Below are 25,862 nucleotides of genomic sequence, written 5' to 3' on the forward strand. Positions count from 1 at the left end.
CCAAACTTTTTAAAAAGGCTGGTCGATGGCCTGAGCTGCCAGCTCGTCAGCTCCCCAAACTTGGTAAACAAGCTGGTCGTTGGTCTGAGCTGCCAGCTGGTCAGCTCCCCAAACTTGGTAAACAGGATTGTTGTTGGTTTGGGCTGCCAGCTGGTCAGCTCCCGAAACTTTGTAAAGACGCTTGTCGTTGGTCGGAGTTGCCAGCTGGTCAGCTCACCAAAGGTTGGTCCACAGGCTGGTCCCGGATCTAAACTGTCAGGAGGTCAAGTCTCCCCTAGGGTTGGTAAACAGGGTAGTGATTCGTCTCAGCTGCCAGCAGGTCAGGTCCCCAAACGTGGTACACAGACTGGTCGTTGGTCTGAGCTGCCAGCTGGTCAGCTCACCAAACTTGGTACAATGGCTGGTCGTTGGTCTGAGCTGCCTGCTGGTCAACTCTCCAAACTTGGTAAAGAGGCTGGTCATTGGTCGGAGTTGCCAGCTGGACAATTCGCCAAACTTGGTAAAGAGGCTGGTAGTTTGTCTACCAGCAGGACCGCTCCAGAAACGTGGTAAACAGGCTGGTCGTTGTCCTGACCTGCCAGCTGCTCAGCTCACCAAACTTGGTACACAAGCTGGTCGTTGGACAGATCTGCCAGCTGGTCAACTCCCCAAACTTGGTACACAGGCTGGTCGTTGGTCTGAGCTGCCAGCTGGTCAACTCTCCAAACTTGGTAAAGAGGCTGGTCATTGGTCTAAGCTGCGAGCTGGTCAGCTCCCCAAACTTGGTAAACAGGCTGGTCGTTTCTCTGAGCTGCCAGCTAGTCAGCTCCCCATAGATTGGTGAACAGGTTGGTCGTTGGTCGGAGCTGCCAGCTGGTCAGCTCCCCAAACTTGGTAAACAGGCTGGTCATTGCTCTAACCTACCAGCTGGTCAGCTCACCAACGGTTGGTATACAGGCTGCTCCCTGGTCTGAAGTGTCAGCTGGTCAGATCTCCCCTATGGTAGGGTAAACAGGGTAGTGATTCGTTTCAGCTGATATCAGGCTAGCTCCCCAAACGTTGGTAAACAGGCTGGTCGTTGATCAGAGCTGCCAGCTGGTCAGGTCCCCAAACTTGGTAAACAGGCTATTCGTTCGTCTCACGTGCCAGCTGGTCAGTTCCCCCAAAGGATGTTAAACAGGCTGTTTGTTGGTCTGAACTGCCAGCTGGTCAGCTCCCCAAACTTGGTAAACAGCCTGGTCTTTGGTCTTAGCTGCCAGCTGCTCAGCTCACCAAAGGTCGGTACACAGGCTGGTTGTTGGTCTGAGCTTCCAGCTGTTCATCTCCCCAACCTTGGTATACAGGTTGGTCGTTGGTCAGAGCTGCCAGCTGGTCAGTTCCCCCAAAGGATGGTAAACAGGCTGGTTGTTGGTCTGAGCTGCCAGCTTGTCAGCTCCCCAAACATAGTAAAGAGGCTGGTCATTCCTCTGAGCTGCCAGCTGGTCAGCTCCCCAAACTTGGTAAACAGGCTAGTCCTTGGTCAAAGGTGCCAGCTGGTCAGCTCACCAAAGGTTGGTACACAGGCTGGTCCGTGTTCTAAACTGTCAGCAGGTCAGGTCTCCCCTAGGGTTGGTAAACAGGGTAGTGATTCGTCTCAGCTGCCAGCAGGTCACGTCCCCAAACTTGGTACACAGGCTGGTCGTTGGACAGATCTGCCAGCTGGTAAACTCCCCAAACTTGGTACACAGGCTGGTCATTGGTCTGAGCTGCCAGCTGGTCAACTCTCCAAACTTGGTAAAGAGGCTGGTCATTGGTCTAAGCTGCCAGCTGGTCAGCTCCCCAAACTTGGTAAACAGGCTGGTCGTTTCTCTGAGCTGCCAGCTAGTCAGCTCCCCATAGATTAGTGAACAGGCTGGTCGTTGGTCGGAGCTGCCAGCTGGCAGCTCCCCAAACTTGATAAACAAGCTGGTCGTTGCTCTGACCTGCCAGCTGGTCAGCTCACCAAAGGTTGGTTACACAGGCTGGTTCTTGGTCTAAACTGTCAGCAGGTCAGGTCTCCCCTAGGGTTCGTAAACAGGGTAGTGGTTCATCTCAGCTGCCAGCTGGTCAGCTCCCCAAACTCTGTAAACAGGCTGGTCGTTGGTCTGACCTACCAGCTGGTCAGCTCACCAACGGTTGGTATACAGGCTGCTCCCTGGTCTGAAGTGTCAGCAGGTCAGATCTCCCCTATGGTAGGGTAAACAGGGTAGTGATTCTTTTCAGCTGATATCAGGCTAGCTCCCCAAACGTTGGTAAACAGGCTCGTCGTTTGTCGGAGCTGCCAGCTGGTCAGGTCCCCAAACCTGGTAAACAGGCTAGTCGTTCGTCTCACGTGCCAGCTGGTCAGTTCCCCCAAAGAGTGTTATACAGGCTGTTTCTTTGGTCTGAACTGCCAGCTGGTCAGCTCCCCAAACTTGGTAAACAGCCTGATCTTTGGTCTTAGCTGCCAGCAGCTCAGCTCACCAAAGATCGGTACACAGGCTGGTTGTTGGTCTGAGCTTCCAGCTGGTCAGCTCACCAAACTTGGTACACAGGCTGGTCGTTGGTCTGAGCTGCCAGCTGGTCAGCTCACCAAACTTGGTACACAGGCTGGTCATTGGTCTGAGCTGCCTGCTGGTCAACTCTCCAAACTTGGTAAAGAGGCTGGTTGTTGGTCGGAGTTGCCAGCTGGACAATTTGCCAAACTTGTTAAAGAGGATGGTAGTTTGCCTGAGCTAACAGCAGGACAGCTCCAGAAACGTGGTAAACAGGATGGTCGTTGTCCTGACCTGCCAGCTGCTCAGCTCACCAAAGGTTGGTACACAGGCTGGTTGTTGGTCTGAGCTGCCAGCTTGTCAGCTCCCGAAACTTGGTAAACAGGCTGGTCGTTCCTCTGACCTGCCAGTTCGTCAGTTCCCCCAAAGGATAGTAAACAGGCTGGTTGTTGGTCTGAGCTGCCAGCTGGTCAGCTCCCCAAACTTGATAAACAGGCTGGTCGTTGGTCGCAGGTGCCAGCTGGTCAGCTCACCAAAGGTTGGTAAACAGGCTGGTCCATGGTCTAAATTGTCAGCAGGTCAGGTCTCCCCTAGGGTTTGTAAACAGGGTAGTGGTACGTCTCAGCTGTCATCAGATCAGCCCACCAAACTTGGTAAACAGGATGGTCGTTGGTCGGAGCTGCCATATGGTCAGTTCCCCCAAAGGTTGGTAAACAGGCTGGTTGTTGGTCTGAGTTTACAGCTAGTCAGCTCCCCAAACATAGTAAAGAGGCTGGTCATTCCTCTGAGCTGCCAGCTGGTCAGTTCCCCCAAGGGATGGTAAACTGGCTGGTTGTTGGTCTGAGCTGCAAGCTGGTCAGCTCCCCAAACTTGGTAAACAGGCTAGTCCTTGGTCGAAGGTGCCAGCTGGTCAGCTCACCAAAGGTTGGTACACAGGCTGGTCCCTGGTCTAAACTGGCAGGAGGTCAGGTCTCCCCTAGGGTTGGTAAACAGGGTAGTGATTCGTCTCAGCTGCCAGCAGGTCAGGTCCCCAAACTTGGTACACAGGCTGGTCGTTGGTCTGATCTGCCAGCTGGTCAACTCCCCAAACTTGGTACACAGGCTGGTCGTTGGTCTGAGCTGCCAGCTGGTCAAGTCTCCAAACTTGGTAAAGAGGCTGGCCGTTGGTCGGAGTTGCCAGCTGGTCAGCTCACTAAAGATTGGTATCCAAGCTGGTCCCTGGTCTAAACTGTCAGCAGGTCCGGTCTCCCCTGGAACTGGTAAACAGGGTTGTGGTTAGTCTCAGCTGCCAGCAGGTCAGCTCCCCAAACTTTGTAAACAGGCTGGTCATTGGTCTAAGCTGCCAGCTGGTCAGCTCCCCAAACCTGGTAAACAGGCTGGTCGTTTCTCTGAGCTGCCAGCTAGTCAGCTCCCCATAGATTGGTGAACAGGCTGGTCGTTGATCTGAGCTGCCAGCTGGTCAGCTCCCCAAAATTGGTAAACAGGCTGGTCGTTGGTCGGAGCTGCCAGCTGGTCAGCTCCCCAAACTTGGTAAACAGGCTGGTCGTTGCTCTGACCTGCCAGCTGCTCAGCGCACCAAATGTTGGTACACAGGCTGGTTGTTGGTCTGAGCTTCCACCTGTTCATCTCCCCAACCTTGGTATACAGGCTGGTCGTTGGTCAGACCTGCCAGCTGCTCAACTCACCAAAGGTTCGTACACAGGCTGGTTGTTGGTCTGAGCTTCCAGCTGTTCATCTACCCAAACTTGTTAAACAGGCTGGTCGTTCCTCTGACCTGCCAGCTGGTCAGCTCACCAAAGGTTGGTTACACAGGCTGGTCCTTGGTCTAAACTGTCAGCAGGTCAGGTCTCCCCTAGGGTTCGTAAACAGGGTAGTGGTTCATCTCAGCTGCCAGCTGGTCAGCTCCCCAAACTCTGTAAACAGGCTGGTCGTTGGTCTGACCTACCAGCTGGTCAGCTCACCAACGGTTGGTATACAGGCTGCTCCCTGGTCTGAAGTGTCAGCAGGTCAGATCTCCCCTATGGTAGGGTAAACAGGGTAGTGATTCGTTTCAGCTGATATCAGGCTAGCTCCCCAAACGTTGGTAAACAGGCTGGTCGTTGGTCAGAGCTGCCAGCTGGTCAGGTCCCCAAACTTGGTAAACAGGCTAGTCGTTCGTCTCAAGTGCCAGCTGGTCCGTTCCCCCAAAGGATGTTAAACAGGATGTTTGTTGGTCTGAACTGCCAGCTGGTCAGCTCCCCAAACTTGGTAAACAGCCTGGTCTTTGGTCTTAGCTGCCAGCTGCTCAGCTCACCAAAGGTCGGTACACAGGCTGGTTGTTGGTCTGAGCTTCCAGCTGTTCATCTCCCCAACCTTGGTATACAACCTGGTCGTTGGTCAGAGCTGCCAGCTGGTCAGGTCCCCCAAATGATGGTAAACAGGCTGGTTGTTGGTCTGAGCTGCCAGCTGGTCATCTCCCCAAACCTGGTAAACAGGCTAGTCCTTGGTCGAAGGTGCCAGCTGGTCAGCTCACCAAAGGTTGGTACACAGGCTGGTCCCTGGTCTAAACTGGCAGGAGGTCAGGTCTCCCCTAGGGTTGGTAAACAGGGTAGTGATTCGTCTCCGCTGCCAGCAGGTCAGGTCCCCAAACTTGGTACACAGACTGGTCGTTGGTCTGATCTGCCAGCTGGTCAACTCCCCAAACTTGGTACACAGGCTGGTCGTTGGTCTGAGCTGCCAGCTGGTCAAGTCTCCAAACTTGGTAAAGAGGCTGGTCGTTGGTCGGAGTTGCCAGCTGGTCAGCTCACTAAAGATTGGTATCCAAGCTGGTCCCTGGTCTAAACTGTCAGCAGGTCCGGTCTCCCCTGAAACTGGTAAACAGGGTTGTGGTTAGTCTCAGCTGCCAGCAGGTCAGCTCCCCAAACTTTGTAAACAGGCTGGTCATTGGTCTAAGCTGCCAGCTGGTCAGCTCCCCAAACCTGGTAAACAGGCTGGTCGTTTCTCTGAGCTGCCAGCTAGTCAGCTCCCCATAGATTGGTGAACAGGCTGGTCATTGATCTGAGCTGCCAGCTGGTCAGCTCCCCAAAATTGGTAAACAGGCTGGTCGTTGGTCGGAGCTGCCAGCTGGTCAGCTCCCCAAACTTGGTAAACAGGCTGGTCGTTGCTCTGACCTGCCAGCTGCTCAGCGCACCAAATGTTGGTACACAGGCTGGTTGTTGGTCTGAGCTTCCAGCTGTTCATCTCCCCAACCTTGGTATACAGGCTGGTCGTTGGTCAGACCTGCCAGCTGCTCAACTCACCAAAGGTTCGTACACAGGCTGGTTGTTGGTCTGAGCTTCCAGCTGTTCATCTACCCAAACTTGTTAAACAGGCTGGTCGTTCCTCTGACCTGCCAGCTGGTCAGCTCACCAAAGGTTGGTTACACAGGCTGGTCCTTGGTCTAAACTGTCAGCAGGTCAGGTCTCCCCTAGGGTTCGTAAACAGGGTAGTGGTTCATCTCAGCTGCCAGCTGGTCAGCTCCCCAAACTCTGTAAACAGGCTGGTCGTTGGTCTGACCTACCAGCTGGTCAGCTCACCAACGGTTGGTATACAGGCTGCTCCCTGGTCTGAAGTGTCAGCAGGTCAGATCTCCCCTATGGTAGGGTAAACAGGGTAGTGATTCGTTTCAGCTGATATCAGGCTAGCTCCCCAAACGTTGGTAAACAGGCTGGTCGTTGGTCAGAGCTGCCAGCTGGTCAGGTCCCCAAACTTGGTAAACAGGCTAGTCGTTCGTCTCACGTGCCAGCTGGTCCGTTCCCCCAAAGGATGTTAAACAGGCTGTTTGTTGGTCTGAACTGCCAGCTGGTCAGCTCCCCAAACTTGGTAAACAGCCTGGTCTTTGGTCTTAGCTGCCAGCTGCTCAGCTCACCAAAGGTCGGTACACAGGCTGGTTGTTGGTCTGAGCTTCCAGCTGTTCATCTCCCCAACCTTGGTATACAACCTGGTCGTTGGTCAGAGCTGCCAGCTGGTCAGGTCCCCCAAATGATGGTAAACAGGCTGGTTGTTGGTCTGAGCTGCCAGCTGGTCATCTCCCCAAACTTGGTAAACAGGCTAGTCCTTGGTCGAAGGTGCCAGCTGGTCAGCTCACCAAAGGTTGGTACACAGGCTGGTCCCTGGTCTAAACTGGCAGGAGGTCAGGTCTCCCCTAGGGTTGGTAAACAGGGTAGTGATTCGTCTCCGCTGCCAGCAGGTCAGGTCCCCAAACTTGGTACACAGGCTGGTCGTTGGTCTGATCTGCCAGCTGGTCAACTCCCCAAACTTGGTACACAGGCTGGTCGTTGGTCTGAGCTGCCAGCTGGTCAAGTCTCCAAACTTGGTAAAGAGGCTGGTCGTTGGTCGGAGTTGCCAGCTGGTCAGCTCACTAAAGATTGGTATCCAAGCTGGTCCCTGGTCTAAACTGTCAGCAGGTCCGGTCTCCCCTGAAACTGGTAAACAGGGTTGTGGTTAGTCTCAGCTGCCAGCAGGTCAGCTCCCCAAACTTTGTAAACAGGCTGGTCATTGGTCTAAGCTGCCAGCTGGTCAGCTCCCCAAACCTGGTAAACAGGCTGGTCGTTTCTCTGAGCTGCCAGCTAGTCAGCTCCCCATAGATTGGTGAACAGGCTGGTCGTTGATCTGAGCTGCCAGCTGGTCAGCTCCCCAAAATTCGTAAACAGGCTGGTCGTTGCTCTGACCTGCCAGCTGCTCAGCGCACCAAATGTTGGTACACAGGCTGGTTGTTGGTCTGAGCTTCCAGCTGTTCATCTCCCCAACCTTGGTATACAGGCTGGTCGTTGGTCAGACCTGCCAGCTGCTCAACTCACCAAAGGTTCGTACACAGGCTGGTTGTTGGTCTGAGCTTCCAGCTGTTCATCTACCCAAACTTGTTAAACAGGCTGGTCGTTCCTCTGACCTGCCAGCTGGTCAGCTCACCAAAGGTTGGTTACACAGGCTGGTCCTTGGTCTAAACTGTCAGCAGGTCAGGTCTCCCCTAGGGTTCGTAAACAGGGTAGTGGTTCATCTCAGCTGCCAGCTGGTCAGCTCCCCAAACTCTGTAAACAGGCTGGTCGTTGGTCTAAGCTGCCAGCTGGTCAGCTCCCCAAACTTGATAAACAGGCTGGTCGTTGCTCTGAGCTGCCAGCTGGTCAGCTCACCAACGGTTGGTATACAGTCTGATCCCTGGTCTGAAGTGTCAGCAGTTCAGATCTCCCCTATGGTTGGGTAAACAGGGTAGTGGTTCATTTCAGCTGATATCAGGACAGCTCCCCAAACGTTGGTAAACAGGCTGGTCGTTGGTCTGAGCTACCTTCTGGTCAATTCCCCAAACTTGGTAAAGAGGCTGGTGGTTTGTCTGTGCTGCCAGCTGGTAGCTCCAGAAACGTGGTAAACAGGCTGGTCGTTCTGACCTGCCAGATGATCAGCTCCCCAAACATTGGTAAACAGGTTGTTTGTTGGTGTAAACTACCTGCTGGTCATCTTCCAAAACTTGGTAAACAGGCTGATCGTTTGTCTTAGCTGCCAGCTGCTCAGCTCACCAAAGGTTGGTACACAGGCTGGTTGTTGGTCTGAGCTTCCAGCTGTTCATCTCCCCAACCTTGGTATACAGGTTGGTCGTTGGTCAGAGCTGCCAGCTGGTGAGGTCCCCAAACTTGGTAAACAGGCTAGTCGTTCGTCTCACGTGCCAGCTGGTCAGTTCCCCCAAAGGATGTTAAACAGGCTGTTTGTTGGTCTGAACTGCCAGCTGGTCAGCTCCCCAAACTTGGTAAACAGCCTGGTCTTTGGTCTTAGCTGCCAGCTGCTCAGCTCACCAAAGGTCGGTACACAGGCTGGTTGTTGGTCTGAGCTTCCACCTGTTCATCTCCCCAACCTTGGTATACAGCCTGGTCATTGGTCAGAGCTGCCGGCTGGTCATCTCCCCAAACTTGGTAAACAGGCTGGTCGTTGGTCGGAAGTGCCAGCTGGTCAGCTCACCAAAGGTTGGTACACAGGCTGGTCCCTGGTCTAAACTGTCAGTAGGTCAAGTCTCCCCTAGGGTTGGTAAACAGGGTAGTCGTTCTTCTCAGCTGATATCAGGCCATCTCCCCAACCGTTGGTGAACAGGCTGGTCGTTGGACGGAGCTGCCTGCTGGTCGTTTCCCCAAACTTGGTAAAGAGGCTGGTGGTTTGTCTGAGCTGCCAGCAGGTCAGCTCCAGAAACGTGGGAAACAGGCTGGTCTTTGTGCTGACCTGCCAGCTGATCAGCTCCCCAAACGTTGGTAAACAGGTTGGTTGTTGGTGTAAACTGCCAGCTGGTCATCTTCCAAAACTTGATAAACAGGCTGGTCGTTGGTCTTAGCTGCCAGCTGGTCAGCTCACCAAAGATTGGTACACAGGCTGGTTGTTGGTCTGAGCTTCCAGCTGTTCATCTCCCCAACCGTGGTATACAGGTTAGTCGTTGGTCATACCTGCCAGCTGGTCAGGTCGCCAAACTTGGTAAACAGGCTGGTTGTTGGTCTGATTTGCCAGCTGGTCAGCTCCCCAAACTTGGTAAACAGCCTGGTCTTTGGTCTTAGCTGCCAGCTGCTCAGCTCACCAAAGGTTGGTAAACAGGCTGGTTGTTGGTCTGATCTGCCAGCTGGTCAGCTCCCCAAACTTGGTAAACAGCCTGGTCTTTGGTCTTAGCTGCCAGCTGCTCAGCTCACCAAAGGTTGGTATACAGGCTGGTCGTTGGTCGGAGATGCCAGCTGGTCAGCTCACCAAAGGTTTGTACACAGGCTGGTCCGTGGTCTAAACTGTCAGCAGGTCAGGTCTCCCCTAGGGTTGGTAAACAGGGTAGTGGTTCATCTCAGCTGATATCAGGCCATCTCCCCAAACATTGGTGAACAGGCTGGTCGTTCGTCGGAGCTGCCAGCTGGACAATTCGCCAAACTTGGTAAAGAGGCTGGTGGTTTGTCTGAGCTACCAGCAGGTCAGCTCCAGAAAGGTGGTAAACAGGCTGGTCGTTGTCCTGACCTGCCAGCTGATCAGCTCCCCAAACATTGGTAAACAGGCTGGTCGTTGGTCTTAGCTGCCAGCTGGTCAACTCACCAAAGGTTGGTACACAGGCTGGTTGTTGGTCTGAGCTTCCAGCTGTTCATCTCCCCAACCTTGATATACAGGCTGGTTGTTGGTCGGAGGTGCCAGCTGGTCAGCTCACCAAAGGATGGTACACAGGCTGGTCCGTGGTCTAAACTGTCAGCAGGTCAGGTCTCCCCTAGGGTTGGTAAACAGGGTAGTGATTCGTCTCAGCTGCCAGCAGGTCAGCTCCCCAAACTTGGTACACAGGCTGGTCATTGGTCTGATCTGCCAGCTGGTCAACTCCCCAAACTTGGTACACAGCCTGGTCGTTGGTCTGAGCTGCCAGCTGGTCAACTCTCCAAACTTGGTAAAGAGGCTGGTCGTTGGTCGGAGTTCCCAGCTGGTCAGCTCACCAAGTGTTGGTATACAGGCTGGTCCCTGGTCTAAACTGTCAGCAGGTCAGGTCTCCCCTCTTTTTGGTAAACAGGGTTGTGGTTCGTCTCAGCTGCCAGCTGGTCAGCTCCCCAAACTCTGTAAACAGGCTGGTCGTTGGTCTAAGCTGCCAGCTGGTCAGCTCCCCAAACTTGATAAACAGGCTGGTCGTTGCTCTGAGCTGCCAGCTGGTCAGCTCCCCATAGATTGGTGATCAGGCTGGTCGTTGGTCTGAGCTGCCAGCTGGTCAGCTCCCCAAACTTGGTAAACAGGCTGGTCGTTGGTCGGAGCTGCCAGCTGGTACGCTCCCCAAACTTGGTAAACAGGCTGGTCGTTGCCCTGACCTGCCAGCTGGTCAGCTCACCAAAGGTTGGTACACAGGCTGGTCCTTGGTCTAAACTGTCAGCAGGTCAGGTCTCCCCTAGGGTTGGTAAACAGGGTAGTGGTTCATCTCAGCTGCCAGCTGGTCAGCTCCCCAAACTCTGTAAACAGGCTGGTTGTTGGTCTGACCTCCCAGCTGGTCAGCTCACCAACGGTTGGTATACAGGCTGATCCCTGGTCCGAAGTGTCAGCAGGTCAGATCTCCCCTATGGTTGGGTAAACAGGGTAGTGGTTCATTTCAGCTGATATCAGGACAGCTCCCCAAACGTTGGTAAACAGGCTGGTCGTTGGTCTGAGCTGCCTGCTGGTCAATTCCCCAAACTTGTTAAAGAGTCTGGTGGTTTGTCTGAGCTGCCAGGCGATCAGCTCCCCAAACGTTGGTAAACAGGCTGGTTGTTGGTCTGAGCTGCCAGCTGGTCAGCTCCCCAAACTTGGTAAACAGCCTGGTCGTTGGTCTTAGCTGCCAGCTGCTCAGCTCACCAAAGATTGGTACACAGGCTGGTTGTTGGTCTGAGCTTCCTGCTGTTCACCTCCCCAACCTTGGTATACAGGTTGGTCGTTGGTCAGAACTGCCAACTGGTCAGGTCCCGAAACTTGGTAAACAGGCTAGTCGTTTGTCTGACTTGCCATCTGGTCAGTTCCCCCTAAGGATGGTAAACAGGCTGGTTGTTGGTCTCATCTGCTAGCTGGTCAGCTCCCCAAACTTGGTAAACAGCCTGGTCTTTGGTCTTAGCTGCCAGCTGCTCAGCTTACCAAAGGTTGGTACACTGGCTGTTCCTTGGTCTAAACTGTCAGCAGGTCAGGTCTCCCCTAGGGTTGGTAAACAGGGTAGTGGTTCATCTCAGCTGCCAGCAGGTCAGCCCACCAAACTTGGTACACAGGCTGGTCGTTGGTCTGAGCTGCCAGCTGGTCAGCTCACCAACGTTTGGTATACAGGCTGATCCCTGGTCAGAAGTGTCAGCTGGTCAGATCTCCCCTATGGTTGGGTAAACAGGGTAGTGGTTCGTCTCAGCTGATATCAGGCCAGCTCCCCAAACGTTAGTAAACAGGCTGGTCGTTGGTCTGAGCTGCCTGCTGGTCAATTCCCCAAACTTGGTAAAGAGGCTGGTAGTTTGTCTGAGCTTCCATCTGGTCAGCTCCAGAAACGTGGTAAACAGGCTGGTCATTCCAGTGACCTGCCAGCTGGTCAGTTCCCCCAAAGCTTGGTAAACAGGCTGGTTGTTTGTTTGAGCTGCCAGCTGGTCAGCTCCCCAAACTTGGTAAACAGGCTGGTCATTGGTCGGAGTTCCCAGCTGGTCAGCTCACCAAAGGTTGGTACTCAGGCTGGTCCCTGGTCTAAACTGTCAGCAGGTCAGGTCTCCAAACTTGGTAAACAGGCTGGTCGTTGGTCTGAGCTGCCAGCTGGTCAGCTCCCTAAACTTGGTAAAGAGGCTGGTCGTTGGTCTGAGCTGCCAGCTGGTCAACTCTCCAAACTTGGTAAAGAGGCTGGTCGTTGGTTGGAGTTGCCAGCTGGTCAGCTCACCAAACTTGGTACACAGGCTGGTCGTTGGTCTGAGCTGCCAGCTGGTCAGCTCCCTAAACTTGGTAAAGAGGCTGGTCTTTGGTCGGAGTTGCCAGCTGGTCAGCTCACCAAAGGTTGGTATACAGGCTGGTCCCTGGTCTAAACTGTCAGCAGGTCAGGTCTCCCCTAGAGTTGGTAAACAGGGTAGTGGTTCGTCTCAGCTGCCAGCAGGTCAGCTCCCCAAACTTTGTAAACAGGCTGGTCATTGGTCTAAGCTGCCAGCTGGTCAGCTCCCCAAACTTGGTACACAGGCTAGTCGTTGCTCTGAGCTGCCAGCTGGTCAGCTCCCCATAGATTGGTGAACAGGCTGGTTGTTGGTCGGAGCTGCCAGCTGGTCAGCTCCCCAAACTTGGTAAACAGGCTGGTCGTTCCTCTTACCTGCCAGCGTGTCAGTTCCCCCAAAGGACCAACGATCCCCTGGGGAAGACCTTAGGGTTTAAACGTGTCTGGTCATGTGTTTTTTTTTTGTTACTGTACCTTGGTCTATTTGTGTTGGTCATTGCACTGTACCATCATCTGTACCTTGAGATGTTTTAGCAAGTTTTAGCATATACAGGCCTTATGATTTAAACTCATTTTTATCTACATTTGTGCACATTTATAATAAATACTTTCTCTCTCTCTCTCTCTCTATATATATATATATAGTTAGGTTGTTACTTGACCCCATTTACGTTCCCCTGCTTGTTTGGGTTGAGTTTGTGGGTACCTTCCCCCACACCCCCTTTTTTCTTCTTCGTTGGTCTGAGCTGCCAGCTGGTCAGCTCCCCAAAGGTTGGTACACAGGCTGGTGGTTGCTCTGAGCTTCCAACCAGTCAGGTCCCCTAACTAGGTAAGCAAGCTGGTCGTTCGTCTGAGCTGTCAGAAAGTCAGCCCCCTTGGCTGTACTATATTGAGCATATAAGTGCTCCTTTCCCTTTTCTTTTTAAGGATACAGTCTTACTTGAAACAGTCTCCAGTGTTGAAATTCCTTCACTCTCTCCACCATTCTTATTTTTCCTTCCTTTTGCAGTGGCTCTTGAAGTTTTCTTATCCTAAGGGAGGTTCTTTATTGTAGGATAAAGCAATTCGCTTCACACCAATTATGCTGAGATGGTCATTCTCATTGTAGTCCTCGTCCCGTCCTTGGAGTTTTTAAGGGAGTATCCTCTGTTAAGTGCTTTACTATATTGTTAAAATACTGCACATCTGGACTGAGATTATTATTTTATCCAGGTGTGTTGCGTCATTCACCAAATTTCCATATCCTTTTCATTTTCAACTTTCAAGCAATTCTATAATTTCAGATATAAAATCTAAAAAAAGAATAGAAGCCTGGATAGGAAAAGTTATATCTAAATTCCTCAAAAAAGTAAGAGCAGAAGTATATTAAAGGGGTAACTCTCAAAAGCAACTTTAAAAAACCCCTTAGAATAATAAGGTGGCCTTTCTGGCAGATTAGGGAGGCCAGCATGAGTGGCGTCACACGTCCTGCACTTCTGCACGGATTTTATACCTGCCAAATAGAGGAGATCTGGATAAGCTGAAGTCTTCAGAAGCTCTGACTTGGTCCCAAACAGTTCTGGGTTTTTATGGCAATCTCATTGTGAGGTCACAAGAGAGATGGTGCAGGCTGCTTGTCATGCTGAGCAAACAATAAGGCTGCCCAGCTCTGGCCCCATATGGAGACAAGATTCACAAGTAGGGCTTAAAGTTTAAATCAACTTAAATGAGAGATTAATCAATCCCTAGGCCAGTTGATTAACTGAGTGTCTGAATTGGCAGTCACTAGATTTCGGCTCCATTTACTATTTCATCTAAAAGAGATGAGAAAACTTTTCAGAATAGGAATCCTTTCTCTTTCTTTAGGGGAGGCAGGCCTTCAAACTAAATGACCTGATACTGTTTAACAACAGAAATTAGTTTTTGTTAATGTGCAATCTGGTGTCAAGAGGTTGGTTAAGCAAACACAGTTGCAGGGATTCAGATACCTGGGAATACTTAATTTATACCCTCTGAGTATTAATACTTCTCTGTATCTTGCTGTTAACCATTCATCTAGACTAATATATGTAAACAAGTTACCTTTTTCTAACTAGAAATCTAACTGCTCCCTCTCAGTTTCTACATACTTGAGCAAGTTCCCCCATTTCTTCACATCTTTATCCATTCACAAACAAGAGAGGGGTCAGTTTCTTTGAATTTATTGTTGTCGTCTTCTCCCCCAAAGCTAGGATTCTGGTCCCTGCTGGTTTCAGGCCTAACTGCATGTTAACTTCCTCCCCAAGGCTGCTATGGGATGTATGAATGTGTGTGTGTGTGTGGCGGCCAGGGGTGGGGGGAGCTTCTTTATGTCCTAGTTAGGAAAAGACATAATACAAATACCTAACTTCTCTCCATTCTGAGTCCAATAGCAACCTGTGGAGGTGGGGGATATCTGTGAGGAAAATGGCACAGGAGAGAAGAGTTAATCTCCCCTCCCCGCTTCCTCAACACTGTAGCCTTGGTTCAGAAATGAACATACCCTCTCCTAGAACTCCAATATTATATGTAGTTTGGCTGCTAGATAACCATCCCTGTTAATATTGAACTCTGGAGTCTGTTCATATTACTCAGCCAAAAGATCAACACTCCATTCGCAATCTGCTGTCAAATGGTCCCATTTTTCTTTTTCTACTAAGATTGCCAACCTCCGGTTGAGGGCTTGAGATCTCCCAGAATTACAAGCACTTTCCAGATGACAAAGATCAGTTTCCCTGGAGAAATGGCTGCTTTGGAAAGTAGACCCTATGGCATTATAATCTTCTGAAGTCCTTCCTGTGCCTAAACTCTGCTGTCCTCAGGATTCACTCTCCAAATCTCCAGGAATTTCTTAATCCAGAGTTGGCAAGCCTACTTTCTACTCAAGTGAAGCGTTCTTTCTCTTCCTCCTCCTCTGCCTCAGCATCTTCTATGCCTCTTATTTTGTCCCTCTCTAACATTCTTCTTATTCACCAACTGTCACTGCCCATGACATTCTTTTGTCTCCATGGGAAGCAGTTGCTCATTCTGGTTCTACCTCCCACCCCACCACACACACAGGCAAGCCAGCCCCTTACAGCACAGTTTTTACTAAAAGAGAAATGAGGACCTTCCTAGATGTTTCTGGCTCCAAACAATTTTCCTCCAATCATTGATACTATATTTTGGGGGAGCTTGTGATATCTGGACTACTGTGATCTTTTGAGAAATAATAACAATAACAACAACATTCAATGTATATACTGCCCTTCAGGATGACTTAATACTCACTCAGAGTGGTTTACAAAGTATGTTATTATTATCCCCACAACAATCACCCTGTGAGGTGGGTGGGGCTGAGAAAGCTCCTAGAAGCTGTGACTGACCCAAGGTCACCCAGCTGGCTCCAAGTGGAAGAGTGCAGAATCAAACCCAGTTCTCCAGACTAGAGTCCCACACTCTTAACCTCTACACAAAGCTGGGTCTGGTTTGGGCAATATTGTCCCTTCTTTCTTCCTGGGGAGGGGCAAGATCATGCACTCCTCACCTGCTCACCAGTTGTTAAGGAGAGTGTTCACTTGGTTAGACCTGCTACGAGACCAGAGCCTCTCTCTCATTGTTAAAGGTACATGTAAATTTGAAATAACTCTCCTGTACAAACTCCCGTTCTCCACTGTTGCCATTTACTTTAGATTTTGTACATTTAGAATCAGAGGCAGACACTAGGCTTGTGGTGGTGGTAGATGGGACATTTTGCCAATTGCAAAACTGGATGGGGAGGGGGCTTTACTAAAACTCTATTCTCACATGGTTTCTCTTCCTGTGCATATGGGGCAATAGAGACTATAGATCATCTCATGCCTTTCTGTGATCAATGGACTGTACCAGAGACCTAGATTTTTATGCCTATTCTGGCCAAATATCAGCTTCCCAAAGAACGTTAGGTGATCTCTTTTCTGTTGGCAGATTCAGATCCTAAAATAACACAATATGTTGCTAAATTCCTAGCGATAACGATCTCCCTAAAGTGCTATTAAGATGGACCTTTGGTCAAAGAAGCTTATTACATTTATTTTATTATTTATTTATGTCATTTATAGTCTGCCTTTCTCACTGAGACTCCAGGCGAATTACACGGTGTGAAAATAGTACAGTCAATATCAGGAACATTTCCATAAACAATGCCATAGGGTAAATGGATACAAGTTCACAATGACATAGCATTAGTAGGAATTTAATGCGATAGTGGTGAGGTCTAACTCATAAGCGGATCATCGGAGATCCCCCTCTCTACAATACAGCGTTTCCTATCTGAGTAAAAAGCCTTTTTGAATATTTTGATTTTGCATCATTGGCAGAAAGCCAGGAGAGTGGGGGCTCTCCTGACCTTCTCAGGCAGGCCGTTCCACAGGGTGGGGGGCCACCACAGAGAAAGCCCACGTACAGCTTGTGGAGGGAAGGAGCTGAATTACCAGATCAGAAGTTCTCAGTTGTTTCTTCTCCTCCTCCTCAGTCTCCTTTCCTCTGTCCTCTTGGCTCTCCCCTTTCCAACCTCTCCCCTGGAAGACTCATCTCCCTCCGTTGTTGCTTTGTGCCTGTAGGGGAAGACTTTTTTGATTATTTGGCATACCTCCAATAATTGTTATTGGCCCTCCTCTCTGCTTGTGGTATTATGTATGTTTGTATTTTTATAATTTGAATATTTAAATATTTCATATGTACCTTATTTAAAATGCTGTATTAATGCTCTCCATCTTAGGGACCCTATTTGGGTGAAAAAGGGGCATAGAAATGTTCTAAATAAATAAACTGCCAAACATTTGTGATTTGTTCCCACCGTGGCAGCTGCTTTATGCTGGTATTCATCCCTTTCCCAAATTTCAGAAGTGCTATGGGATCTCCAACATTGAGACTGTACTCTTTTGTTAATGTGATGTGTTTTTTTGTTACATAGTATGCATAGCATAAGTGATAGATGTATTATGTAATAATATGTCCATGTCTGTTGTTAGGATTTGTATCTGGCGTATTGTGGGCAATAGCCACTTGCTGTTGGTTCCTGGCAAATCGTTACCTCAGTGCTGTGGTTAGTTTTCCAATAATTACTGCGGTAAGTTCTTCTGAAATGCATTTCTTCATGAAATAATGTAAACTGTGGGCCCTTTTGCATCCTGTGCTGCACCCATTCCTGCCTTTGCTTTGGAAATTTTGCAGACAGCCTCAAGGAACCCATCTCAGTAGCATGTTAGGCTGCATTCTTCTCATTTTCCTTTTGTTTTAACAGAACATTGTTTCATCTCAGATGTGATTGCTCCCTACTTATACAAAACAGGTGCCCTGTACCAGAATCTGTTTGATTGTCTGTAAATAAGATTCCCAGGGCACTGAACACTAGAATACTGAGTCTAAATGGAGGGGGAAGAATGAGTATGAAGCCTATTATATCTTTTCCCCTCAAGATATAAGGTGGGGGCACGGGAAGTTGTGAATTAGCCTCAAATGTATTGTCTCTGAGCCCGAATACCTACCTCCTTTGTCATACAGGAGTAAAAGAAGGCTAAACCTTTCCCTTTCCTCTAAAGTCACCATGGTGGGAGGTTGAGGAAGGAATCTTTCTCCAGTGGCCACTTGGGAACAAAGGAAGCCCTGAAGTGGTCGTAGGAGAATTTTGGCAATTTAAGGGGAGAAGTGGGGTCAAGTTACTCTTTTTATTTCTTCCCCCTTTGTCCTGCAAAAGTAGGGTGATGAAGGATGGGGCAAATGATTAAAACAAATCTCCTCATCCTACACAGTTCATCACAGGGTTCCATGCTTGTTCTGGACCTGTTGATGAGTATGGTACATTAAATTACAAGTTTCAAAGCTTCCTAGATGGCATTCCTCAAACAATATTTTGTCCTCCTCCAGACAGAAGGAAATCAAAGATACTTTCACCCGTATTGAGATATAGTGTGATGGTATAATTGAGGTCAAACTGGCAATAGAAAAGAACTTTCAACAAATACTCTGGCTGTTGGGCATCACAGGCCTAAAAATAGGAAGCTTTTTGTTTCTATGGTAACAAATGCCTGTGGTGTGCAATGAGCAATGGCTCTGTCCTGAGTAACAGAAATAGGAAAACCTTGAAAAGTAGTTTGAGAATGAGATAGGAAAATGGAGAAAAAGAATGAGGAATGATGCCATTTTCATAACAATGACTTATTTTGAATTTTGTGCAACCGGATGGGTTATAATGACAAATATGTGTACTTTCTACTCTTGTGAAACTGGCCTGGTTATGCCACCAAGGATTCCTAGGGAGTTATTTTGTGATGTGTACAAACAGTAATAGCATCACAAGATTTATGGTTCTGGGTTGCAGGTGGCTTTTTCATGATCAAGACCTATAATGAATATAATCTGAAGCATGTCTGCAGTAAATGCATAGGCAGGTATGGGGTTATGTTTGAAACTTAGAAGTCATGGGGAGTAATCCAAAGCATGTCTACTCAAAATAAAACCCATTATTCAGTGGGGTTTGCTCCAAGGAAAGTGTTCTTTGGATTGCATCCATGATCTTTTACTTGCTTTGGTATGGACAGAAATCAGAGGAGATTTATATGGGGAAAGTTCAAAGCAGCACAAGTGTTGCAACTGGATCTAGGCTTTAACTTGTAAAACCTTTTAAAAAATCCGTTTGTCTTCAGGAGCCAAAGTGTGTTAAAGAGCTCATAGGAAAAGGACCTTAGTCTAATCTGCCTCAAAGAATGGTTTAGATGATGAAATGATTGGGAGAAGGACAGTATTCACCACCTGCAGCTCGTTGAAGGATAAGCAAGAAAAAGTAGATTAATCTAAAAACAGTAAAGAGTCCAGTAGCACCTTTAAGACTAACCAACTGTATTGTAGCATAAGCTTTCAAGAACCACAGGTCTCTTCACCAGATGCATCTAACATGGCTAACTCCTCTGGATCTAGATTAATCTAGACCCTGTTGACCCTTGCAGAAAAAATGAAGCTACTGTACAATTTGGTCTGTGGGAAATATTAAGCCTATTCCTGGACTGACCCTCTGGCAAGTCTTACTCAAATGCTTTTCCCCAGAAAGTTCTCATTTTCTTTCTCCTGTCATGATTAAGAGTGACAGTATACAGCACAATTACATGTTAATGAACGCAAGACTAAATTTAAATGATTGATCTCTAACAAAATGTTCATGAACAAATGAGATTGTACGTATTTATTATATATTATACTTGTTATTCAGGGTCCTGGCTTTATAGCTGCAATGTGGGGAGTCCTGGTCTTTAAAGAAATAAAGGTAAGATTCACAACATCCTAATTATTTTTCTCTCATAGTTGCAACTCAAGAAAGAGTTCTGTAATTCTCTTCATAGGCCAGTGTGCTGTATCAGTTAGAATGCTGGACTAGGACCTGAAAGAGCCAAGTTGAAATCTCCTCTCATGGAAGCTCACTGTGTGACCTTGGGCCAGTCCGTCTCCCTCTCTCTCTGTCTGACCTCCTTCACAAGATGGTTGTTGTAAGGATAAAAGGGAGGCAGGTAGAGCAATCAGGCAGGTAGAGATACAAATAAATGTCCAGTACTCAGTATGCAGCGCGGAAGGCAATCTAAACTCCCCTCTGCCTGGAGATCAGGGGGCGGGTCCACCGGCCATGTGACCATTTTTGCCGAGGGCGATTTAAACTTTAAAAAACTCCCCCCTTGTTCCAGCTGACCCAAAGTGACGTCATTGTGTGACCCTGAGTTCCACCACCTCTTTTCCCAGAAAAAAAGCCTTGGGGACCTTCATGTTCAGAGGCAACTGAATGCAAATTTCAGAAGCAGTAATGGAAGGAAGCTATGGCCTCTGTACATTTTGTGGGGCATCCTGTTGGTTACTGAGAAACAAGCTCCTGGGCTAGACAGACCATTGGTCTGACTCCACAGGGTGCTTCATATATTCTTATATGGAGAAGGGGCAGTTTGGAATAATAAATAGCAGGAGGAGGAGGAGGAGCTGTTTAACCCTTCCATTTCCCCCTCAAATTCCTCCATCAAAACCATTTCCCCCTTTGTCCTGGAGTTCCTCCTTTGTCATGTCTGCATGGGCAGAAATTCCTCAAGATCCCCTGGGGAGTGAAGTTGTGGTGGAACAATGGGAGTGGGGGGAGGGAGTTTAAACGCCTCCTTGTCCCCTCACCCTTCTTCCCCCTTCCCCAGAGTGTTTTTCCCTTGGAACAAAGCGGCTGTTAATGACCCTGTGTGCTGCATAATTCTTCCTTTCACCACAGAGATGAACACCAACAGTGCCATCTTAGGCAGAGTTACACCCTTCTAAGCCCTGCTGAGGATGGCGCTGCAGAGTGCTTAAAGAATCGCTACGTGTTACACTCCTACTTTTAATACTTGTACATCCCTTGGCAGTATCAGTCCTGTTGGTTTTTATCAAAAAGAGTCCAGTAGCACCTTTAAGACTAACCAATTTTATTGTAGCATAAGCTTTCGAGAATCAAGTTCTCTTCGTCAGATGCATGGTACAGAAACTGGTCAAATATAGAAGAGGAAGGGAGGAGAGAGAAGATGCAGTTAGGTGGGGGAGAGGGAGGATGCAACCAAAACATTCCTTTGCTAGTAAATGTAAACATCTCCTTTTGGTGTGGGGATCAGTTGGCTTCAAAGGAGTTTGCCGTGTTAGTTTGTAGCAGCAAAACAGCTCGACCATCCAATTCCAATGCAGTATAAGCCTCCGATAACCACAGCTCTCCAGATTCTTTTGCCAAATTTTGTGCTTGCACTTTATGAAGTAGACATTAGCTTGCCACTAATATTTATATAGAGTATGTTCCTGCAAACACACATTTTACAATATATTTGCTTATCTGCAATGTACTATAACAAACCTAATTGCTCATTTGTTTTCTGGGAAATAATACTGTTCTTTCCACCCTCCCCTCTGTGTTTCAGGGTCTGAAAAATTATTTTTTACTCTTAGTAGCCTTTTGTGTTATTTTGGCTGGGTCACTCTCAACAGCTTTTTCTAAAGTTTGAAGAACATAATTTGAACCAACAGATGGCAGCAGCAATAAAGGCATTTAAGCTATGCCAGAAGATTGTATATTTTCTTGGATCACAAATACCGTCACTTTCACTAGTGAGAGAGTCCGTAAATCAAGAACTATTTGCACTAAATGCAGATGATTTCGTTGTGTTCGGAAAAATAAGAAGAAATCTTTTTAATGCTTAAAGGTTGGACTATCGTGGAATGAAATCTGACTCAGAATGATTCTCTGAAGTATTATTGGTGCAGGGAAGTAATATCTGTGTTATGGAGCATGCTGTCTTTCTTTTTCATATTTACAGAGGACTTCTTAACAAGGATCACTATATCTGGAGATACTGGTTGTTTTCAGATACCTGGATTGGAGCCCACTCCCAGTTCCCCTGAGTTTCAGAACAGGGGCTTACCATGTGGTTCTTTGAAGCATAGCCATAAGCAGCAGTCCTTGTGAAACACGAAGTCCTTTGTGCAGGAGCAAGGAATAAAAGGAAGCCACGCATTTGTCGAAGGCCCATAGCTTAGTGATAAAACACATGGGATTGAGTCCAGGCAGCTTTTTCACTCCCATCTCATTCAGTTATCTTTCTTGCTACAGCCTCCATCCCATGACTTTTATGCAGGTCCCATTATCCCTACCATAACCTTTTCAATAGTCAAAGTGGGCTCTCTCCCTTTTTCATCAGTGGAAAAGCTGGTTGGATCTAACACATATATTGTAAGTGTGAAGTCCCAAGTTCAATCTTCAGTATGTCCAGTTAAAGGATTTCAGGTAGATATTGTGTGGTGCTGCGAGTCATACTGGGAATAATCAACAGCTTCATTCAATACAAGGAAGCTTCCTATGAGGTCAAACAGATCTTTATTACCAAAGTAGGATCGCAGCGGTACCAAATAACTATGGTATCGGTTATCTTTCAAAAGAACATTGACTTAGATTTTCATTTATATTTTTCCACGTATTATATTATTTTAATGTTTATTCTGAGGAGTTAGCCATGTTAGTCTGTAATTGCAAAATAGTATAGAGTCCAGTAGCACCTTTAAGACTAACCAATTTTATTGTAGATAAGCTTTTGAGAACCACATGCATCTGATGAAGAGAGCTGTGGTTCTCGAAAGCTTATGCTACAATAAAGTTGGTTAGTCTTAAAGGTGCTACTGGATTGTTTACTAATGTGTATTCTGTTGTGTATTAATATCCCTTATTGTTCCTTATGTTAAAATCATTTATGGTTTATTAAAGTTGAACTTTAATCAAGGGTGTTGTTTTTTAAAATGTTTTAACAGTTTTCTAGTCAATTTTGTGCAGTTAACAGTGTGTATATATCTGTTGGGATTCCTGAGGTGCTTCTACGAATAACTGGATTTTTTCATGTATGCTAGACTTAAAAATGTAAAAAAATCAATTAAAATTAATTAATTTAATTAAGATCAGTTTTAAATATTTAAATAATTAAATGTCTCATGTGAGTTGATTCACTGTATGAATTTGATGAACAGACCTGATTTGGATGTTAAGTTGTGAATTTACTCAAGACCGTTTTCCCCCCACATGATTAGTGGCTACACTTTAATTAGACATTAAATTATACATGCATAGATTTCACAAGTGAACTAAGTTCTTGAAAGGATAAAGGGGGGGGGGTGAGGACAGAAACATCCACCTTCGCAAACACTAGGAAAGCAACAATTGCTATAAAGACTGTGTAAAATTCACCTCTCAGGGCTAATCTATCAATTGCGGTCTGGCTGGGCTGTACCCCACAACTGCAGTCCTATGCATACATGTTGTGGTAAGCCCTCTTGAACTTAGTGGGACTTACTTCCAAGTAAGTATGGCCCATAGATGGCACAAAATAAGTGAAGGACTAATGGATATTTGCCTTAATGAGAGAGAGCATGTATAATAGTATGAAAGGAAATACATATCCCATCCACATTGTGAGGTGTTTTTTAACACTCTTCAATAAATGCTATGATTGCAGCGACAAATCCTAGTATTTCCATTACTACTGCCTGCCGTGTTTGGGCAAAAGCCTCACAAAAAAGACTTCCAGGTATCAAAAAGACTTACTAAGAAGTTCATGAACTCCATGCGTAACATCTTTACACTGTTTCACACAAGAAGCATCTTCAAGCTACCTAACCAACTTTCTTTCATTCCTCCACTGAGCATTTTCCTTACATGAAGGCTTCCTTCTCCAGCACCTTCTCTTTTTTGGTCCTGTTAGCTGAGACTTCTTTGAAAGTCCTTTAGAAATTCAGAACATCATATTTCTTTGACTGCCGTTGGCTCTTGTCAAGTACCCCTTCTTGGATCTTTGCTGATCCAGATATTTGTGCCAGGCTTGACTACTGCAATACATGAAAGTGCCCTTGGAGGCAACCCGAAGGAAGCTGGAGGTGGTGCAGAATTGCAATGTCCTCCTTTTGATTGGTGTCAGGAGATGCAAACATATTCAGTCTATACTGGTGACCTGTGTGCTTCTGGGTCCAGTTCAAGTTGATAGTTTGGGTTCATGAAATCATTCACAGACTGTGGCCGCATACTTGAGGTATCACTTTTTCTTATACCAGTCTTGACATCAGAAATGGTCATTGCCTCTCTGCAAATGGTAAGGGCATATGGAACTAGCAGCCACTGAACAATAGAACAATCTATAAGGTATACTTTTCCCTGCTTTTTTATTACAACAATGCAGAAATAAAATATGCCAATATAAAGCAAACATAAAAAATGGATCAAGATGAGGAGCCATGTTAGTCTGTCTGTAGCAGGAGAAAAGAGCAAAAGTCCAGTAGCACCTATAAGACTAACAAAATTTGTGGTAGAGGATGAGGTTTCATGAGCCGCAGCTCATGTCAGTCTATGGAAGACAGGATACCTTGAAGCTGACTCCCAACCCTTGCAGCAAAAAATCCAAGCTCTCTTGAGTAAATGGGTTTTATTGAGATATCTTGGCTTCGCCATACATATGTCCATAGGATACACAGAAGCAATTAAAGGTGTCTGGCTGTACACAGATTTCTTGTTAAGAATGACGCATTGAGTACATGATACATTATATCTGCCCCTCCACGTGTCCCCCACCCTTCTAGCCCATCCAGCAGAACACAATCAGTAACGGGACGGAAGAAGCTGTCCCAAGGCTGCTGCGGCGAGCCATCCGAGATAAGGGCTCTGCCGTTCTGGAATTTGGAAAGCAACAAGGGAACAGGTGCATGAGGCTATTGCAACATATTTCTAAAGCTGGGTAACAGTATGGAGGGACTGTGGGCAACAGACCTGACAGCTCAGTTCTTCAGATACAGCTAGAAGTGAGTTGTGGCTCACGAAAGCTCATACACTGCCACAAATTTTGTTAGTCCTATAGGTGCTCCTGGACTCTTGCTGTTTTCTGCTATAAAAAACTAAAACATACAAATGAAAACCGTGAAAGAAAGAAGAGAAAACTTATTAATTTATATCCAATTTAACACTTTCTTCTTAATAGTCTCAGATTGAAAGTTTGGTTCCAGTATTTGAAGAAGTCCAGGTGCTGATGCTGAATAAAACATTTTTGCAGACTTTTAAGGTCTATTTTTGTTACAGAAATCTTGTCCATTAATATGTAATGCTATAATTTACGTTCCCAGATTTCTCCTTTGGAAGTGTATCGTTTTTCCAATTCTGTGGTAAGATAATTCTGGCTGTAGCAACAAAATGTGATATCGAGTACCACTGATTTTTAGGAATTATGTGTAATATATCCCCCCAAATAGATGGAGAAGTACTTCTATACCTATTATTCTACATATTTCAGTTTGTATATCATTTATTGACATTTTTTGACATTACATTCCCACCGCGTTTGGGAATGTGCCACCCAAATCTCCAGCACTTAAAATATTTCAAACTTTAGGTGTTAATTCATACTTAAGATCTTCCTGCCAACTTCTTCAATAATTGTTAGTCTTTTTATTAACTTGAAGCAAATCATAAAATTTAGAGAGCAAAGCGTGGGCACGAGGAGGGAAAAAAGGGGAGCCTCCCCCCCCCCCGCTTTGAGAGTAAGGGGACCTGGCAGCCCTACCTGCTTAGCCTCCAAGATCTGACAAGATCAGGCTATCTTGGGCTATCCAAATCAGGGCACAAACCATGCTGAGCTGAGTTTTGCCTAGAGCTACTCTCCATTAAATGATTGTGTAATTAGGCACTCGGTCTACAAATCTAGCCAGTTTATACTATGTTTCTCTGTCTCAAAAATGGGAATAATGATTCTTGATTTGACAACACTTCACAATGTGCCAACATTTTCTAAATAGCAATTTGGTCATGAAGCTTCCTTTTCTAGACTTTATATAGAAAAAGAAAAATACTGTATTAGTGAAATGTCACATTATATAAATGTTTCTGTTAGCACTGAGGCTCCAGCTTACTAGCATCAACGATGGAGCAAAACTATAGAAACAAAAACACAAATAAAAAATGCTAATGGTAAAAACTGAGCTCACAGACTTTGAGTTACAGTATTACAGCAATAGCAAAATGTGAACCCATGAAGCAGAAAAGCAACCTTCTTAACTTTAAATGTGCTTGGCTTTGATAACAGGGGAAAACTAAAATAGCTTTGCATCAGCAAAATTCATAATGGGATAGAGTTTTAAATATTCATTTCTAAGTAACAGCATTTATCACAAAGGATAAATTCATCTGCTGATAGAAAAGTGACCAGCAAAGTTGAACAAATCAGAGGATGTGGATTTCTTCTAACGTTCTCACACAAAACACTAACCGTGCAATCCTGAAGCCATTGACTTCAATGGGCTTAGACGGGAGTAACTCTCCATAGGATTGCACTGTTAGACTGGGAGTTAAGGCAGTTCATTCCATTTTTTTATATTCTAGTGACCTGCACAAGTCAGCACTATATAAGACTGAAGAACTTCTGGCATTTCAACTAAATCATCACATGCCAAATACAAGATTT

The 25,862-nt window shown here is 46.9% G+C and overlaps 1 protein-coding gene across 2 annotated transcripts in view; it reads left to right on the plus strand.

Annotated features, from left to right (window-relative positions):
- Positions 1–22,150, plus strand: part of TMEM144 (transmembrane protein 144) — a 58,827-nt gene extending 36,677 nt beyond the window's left edge. For both annotated transcript variants that reach the window (XM_054990699.1, XM_054990700.1), the window contains 3 exons: positions 16,866–16,963; positions 19,100–19,153; positions 20,799–22,150. In XM_054990699.1, coding sequence (XP_054846674.1) covers positions 16,866–16,963; positions 19,100–19,153; positions 20,799–20,882 — 236 coding nt within the window. In that variant the 3' untranslated portion in view covers positions 20,883–22,150. The remainder of the gene's footprint in view (positions 1–16,865; positions 16,964–19,099; positions 19,154–20,798) is intronic.
- Positions 22,151–25,862: the final 3,712 nt, after the last annotated feature.

Source organism: Eublepharis macularius, chromosome 10, assembly GCF_028583425.1.
Source record: "Eublepharis macularius isolate TG4126 chromosome 10, MPM_Emac_v1.0, whole genome shotgun sequence".
Classification (NCBI taxonomy): Eukaryota; Metazoa; Chordata; class Lepidosauria; order Squamata; family Eublepharidae; genus Eublepharis; species Eublepharis macularius.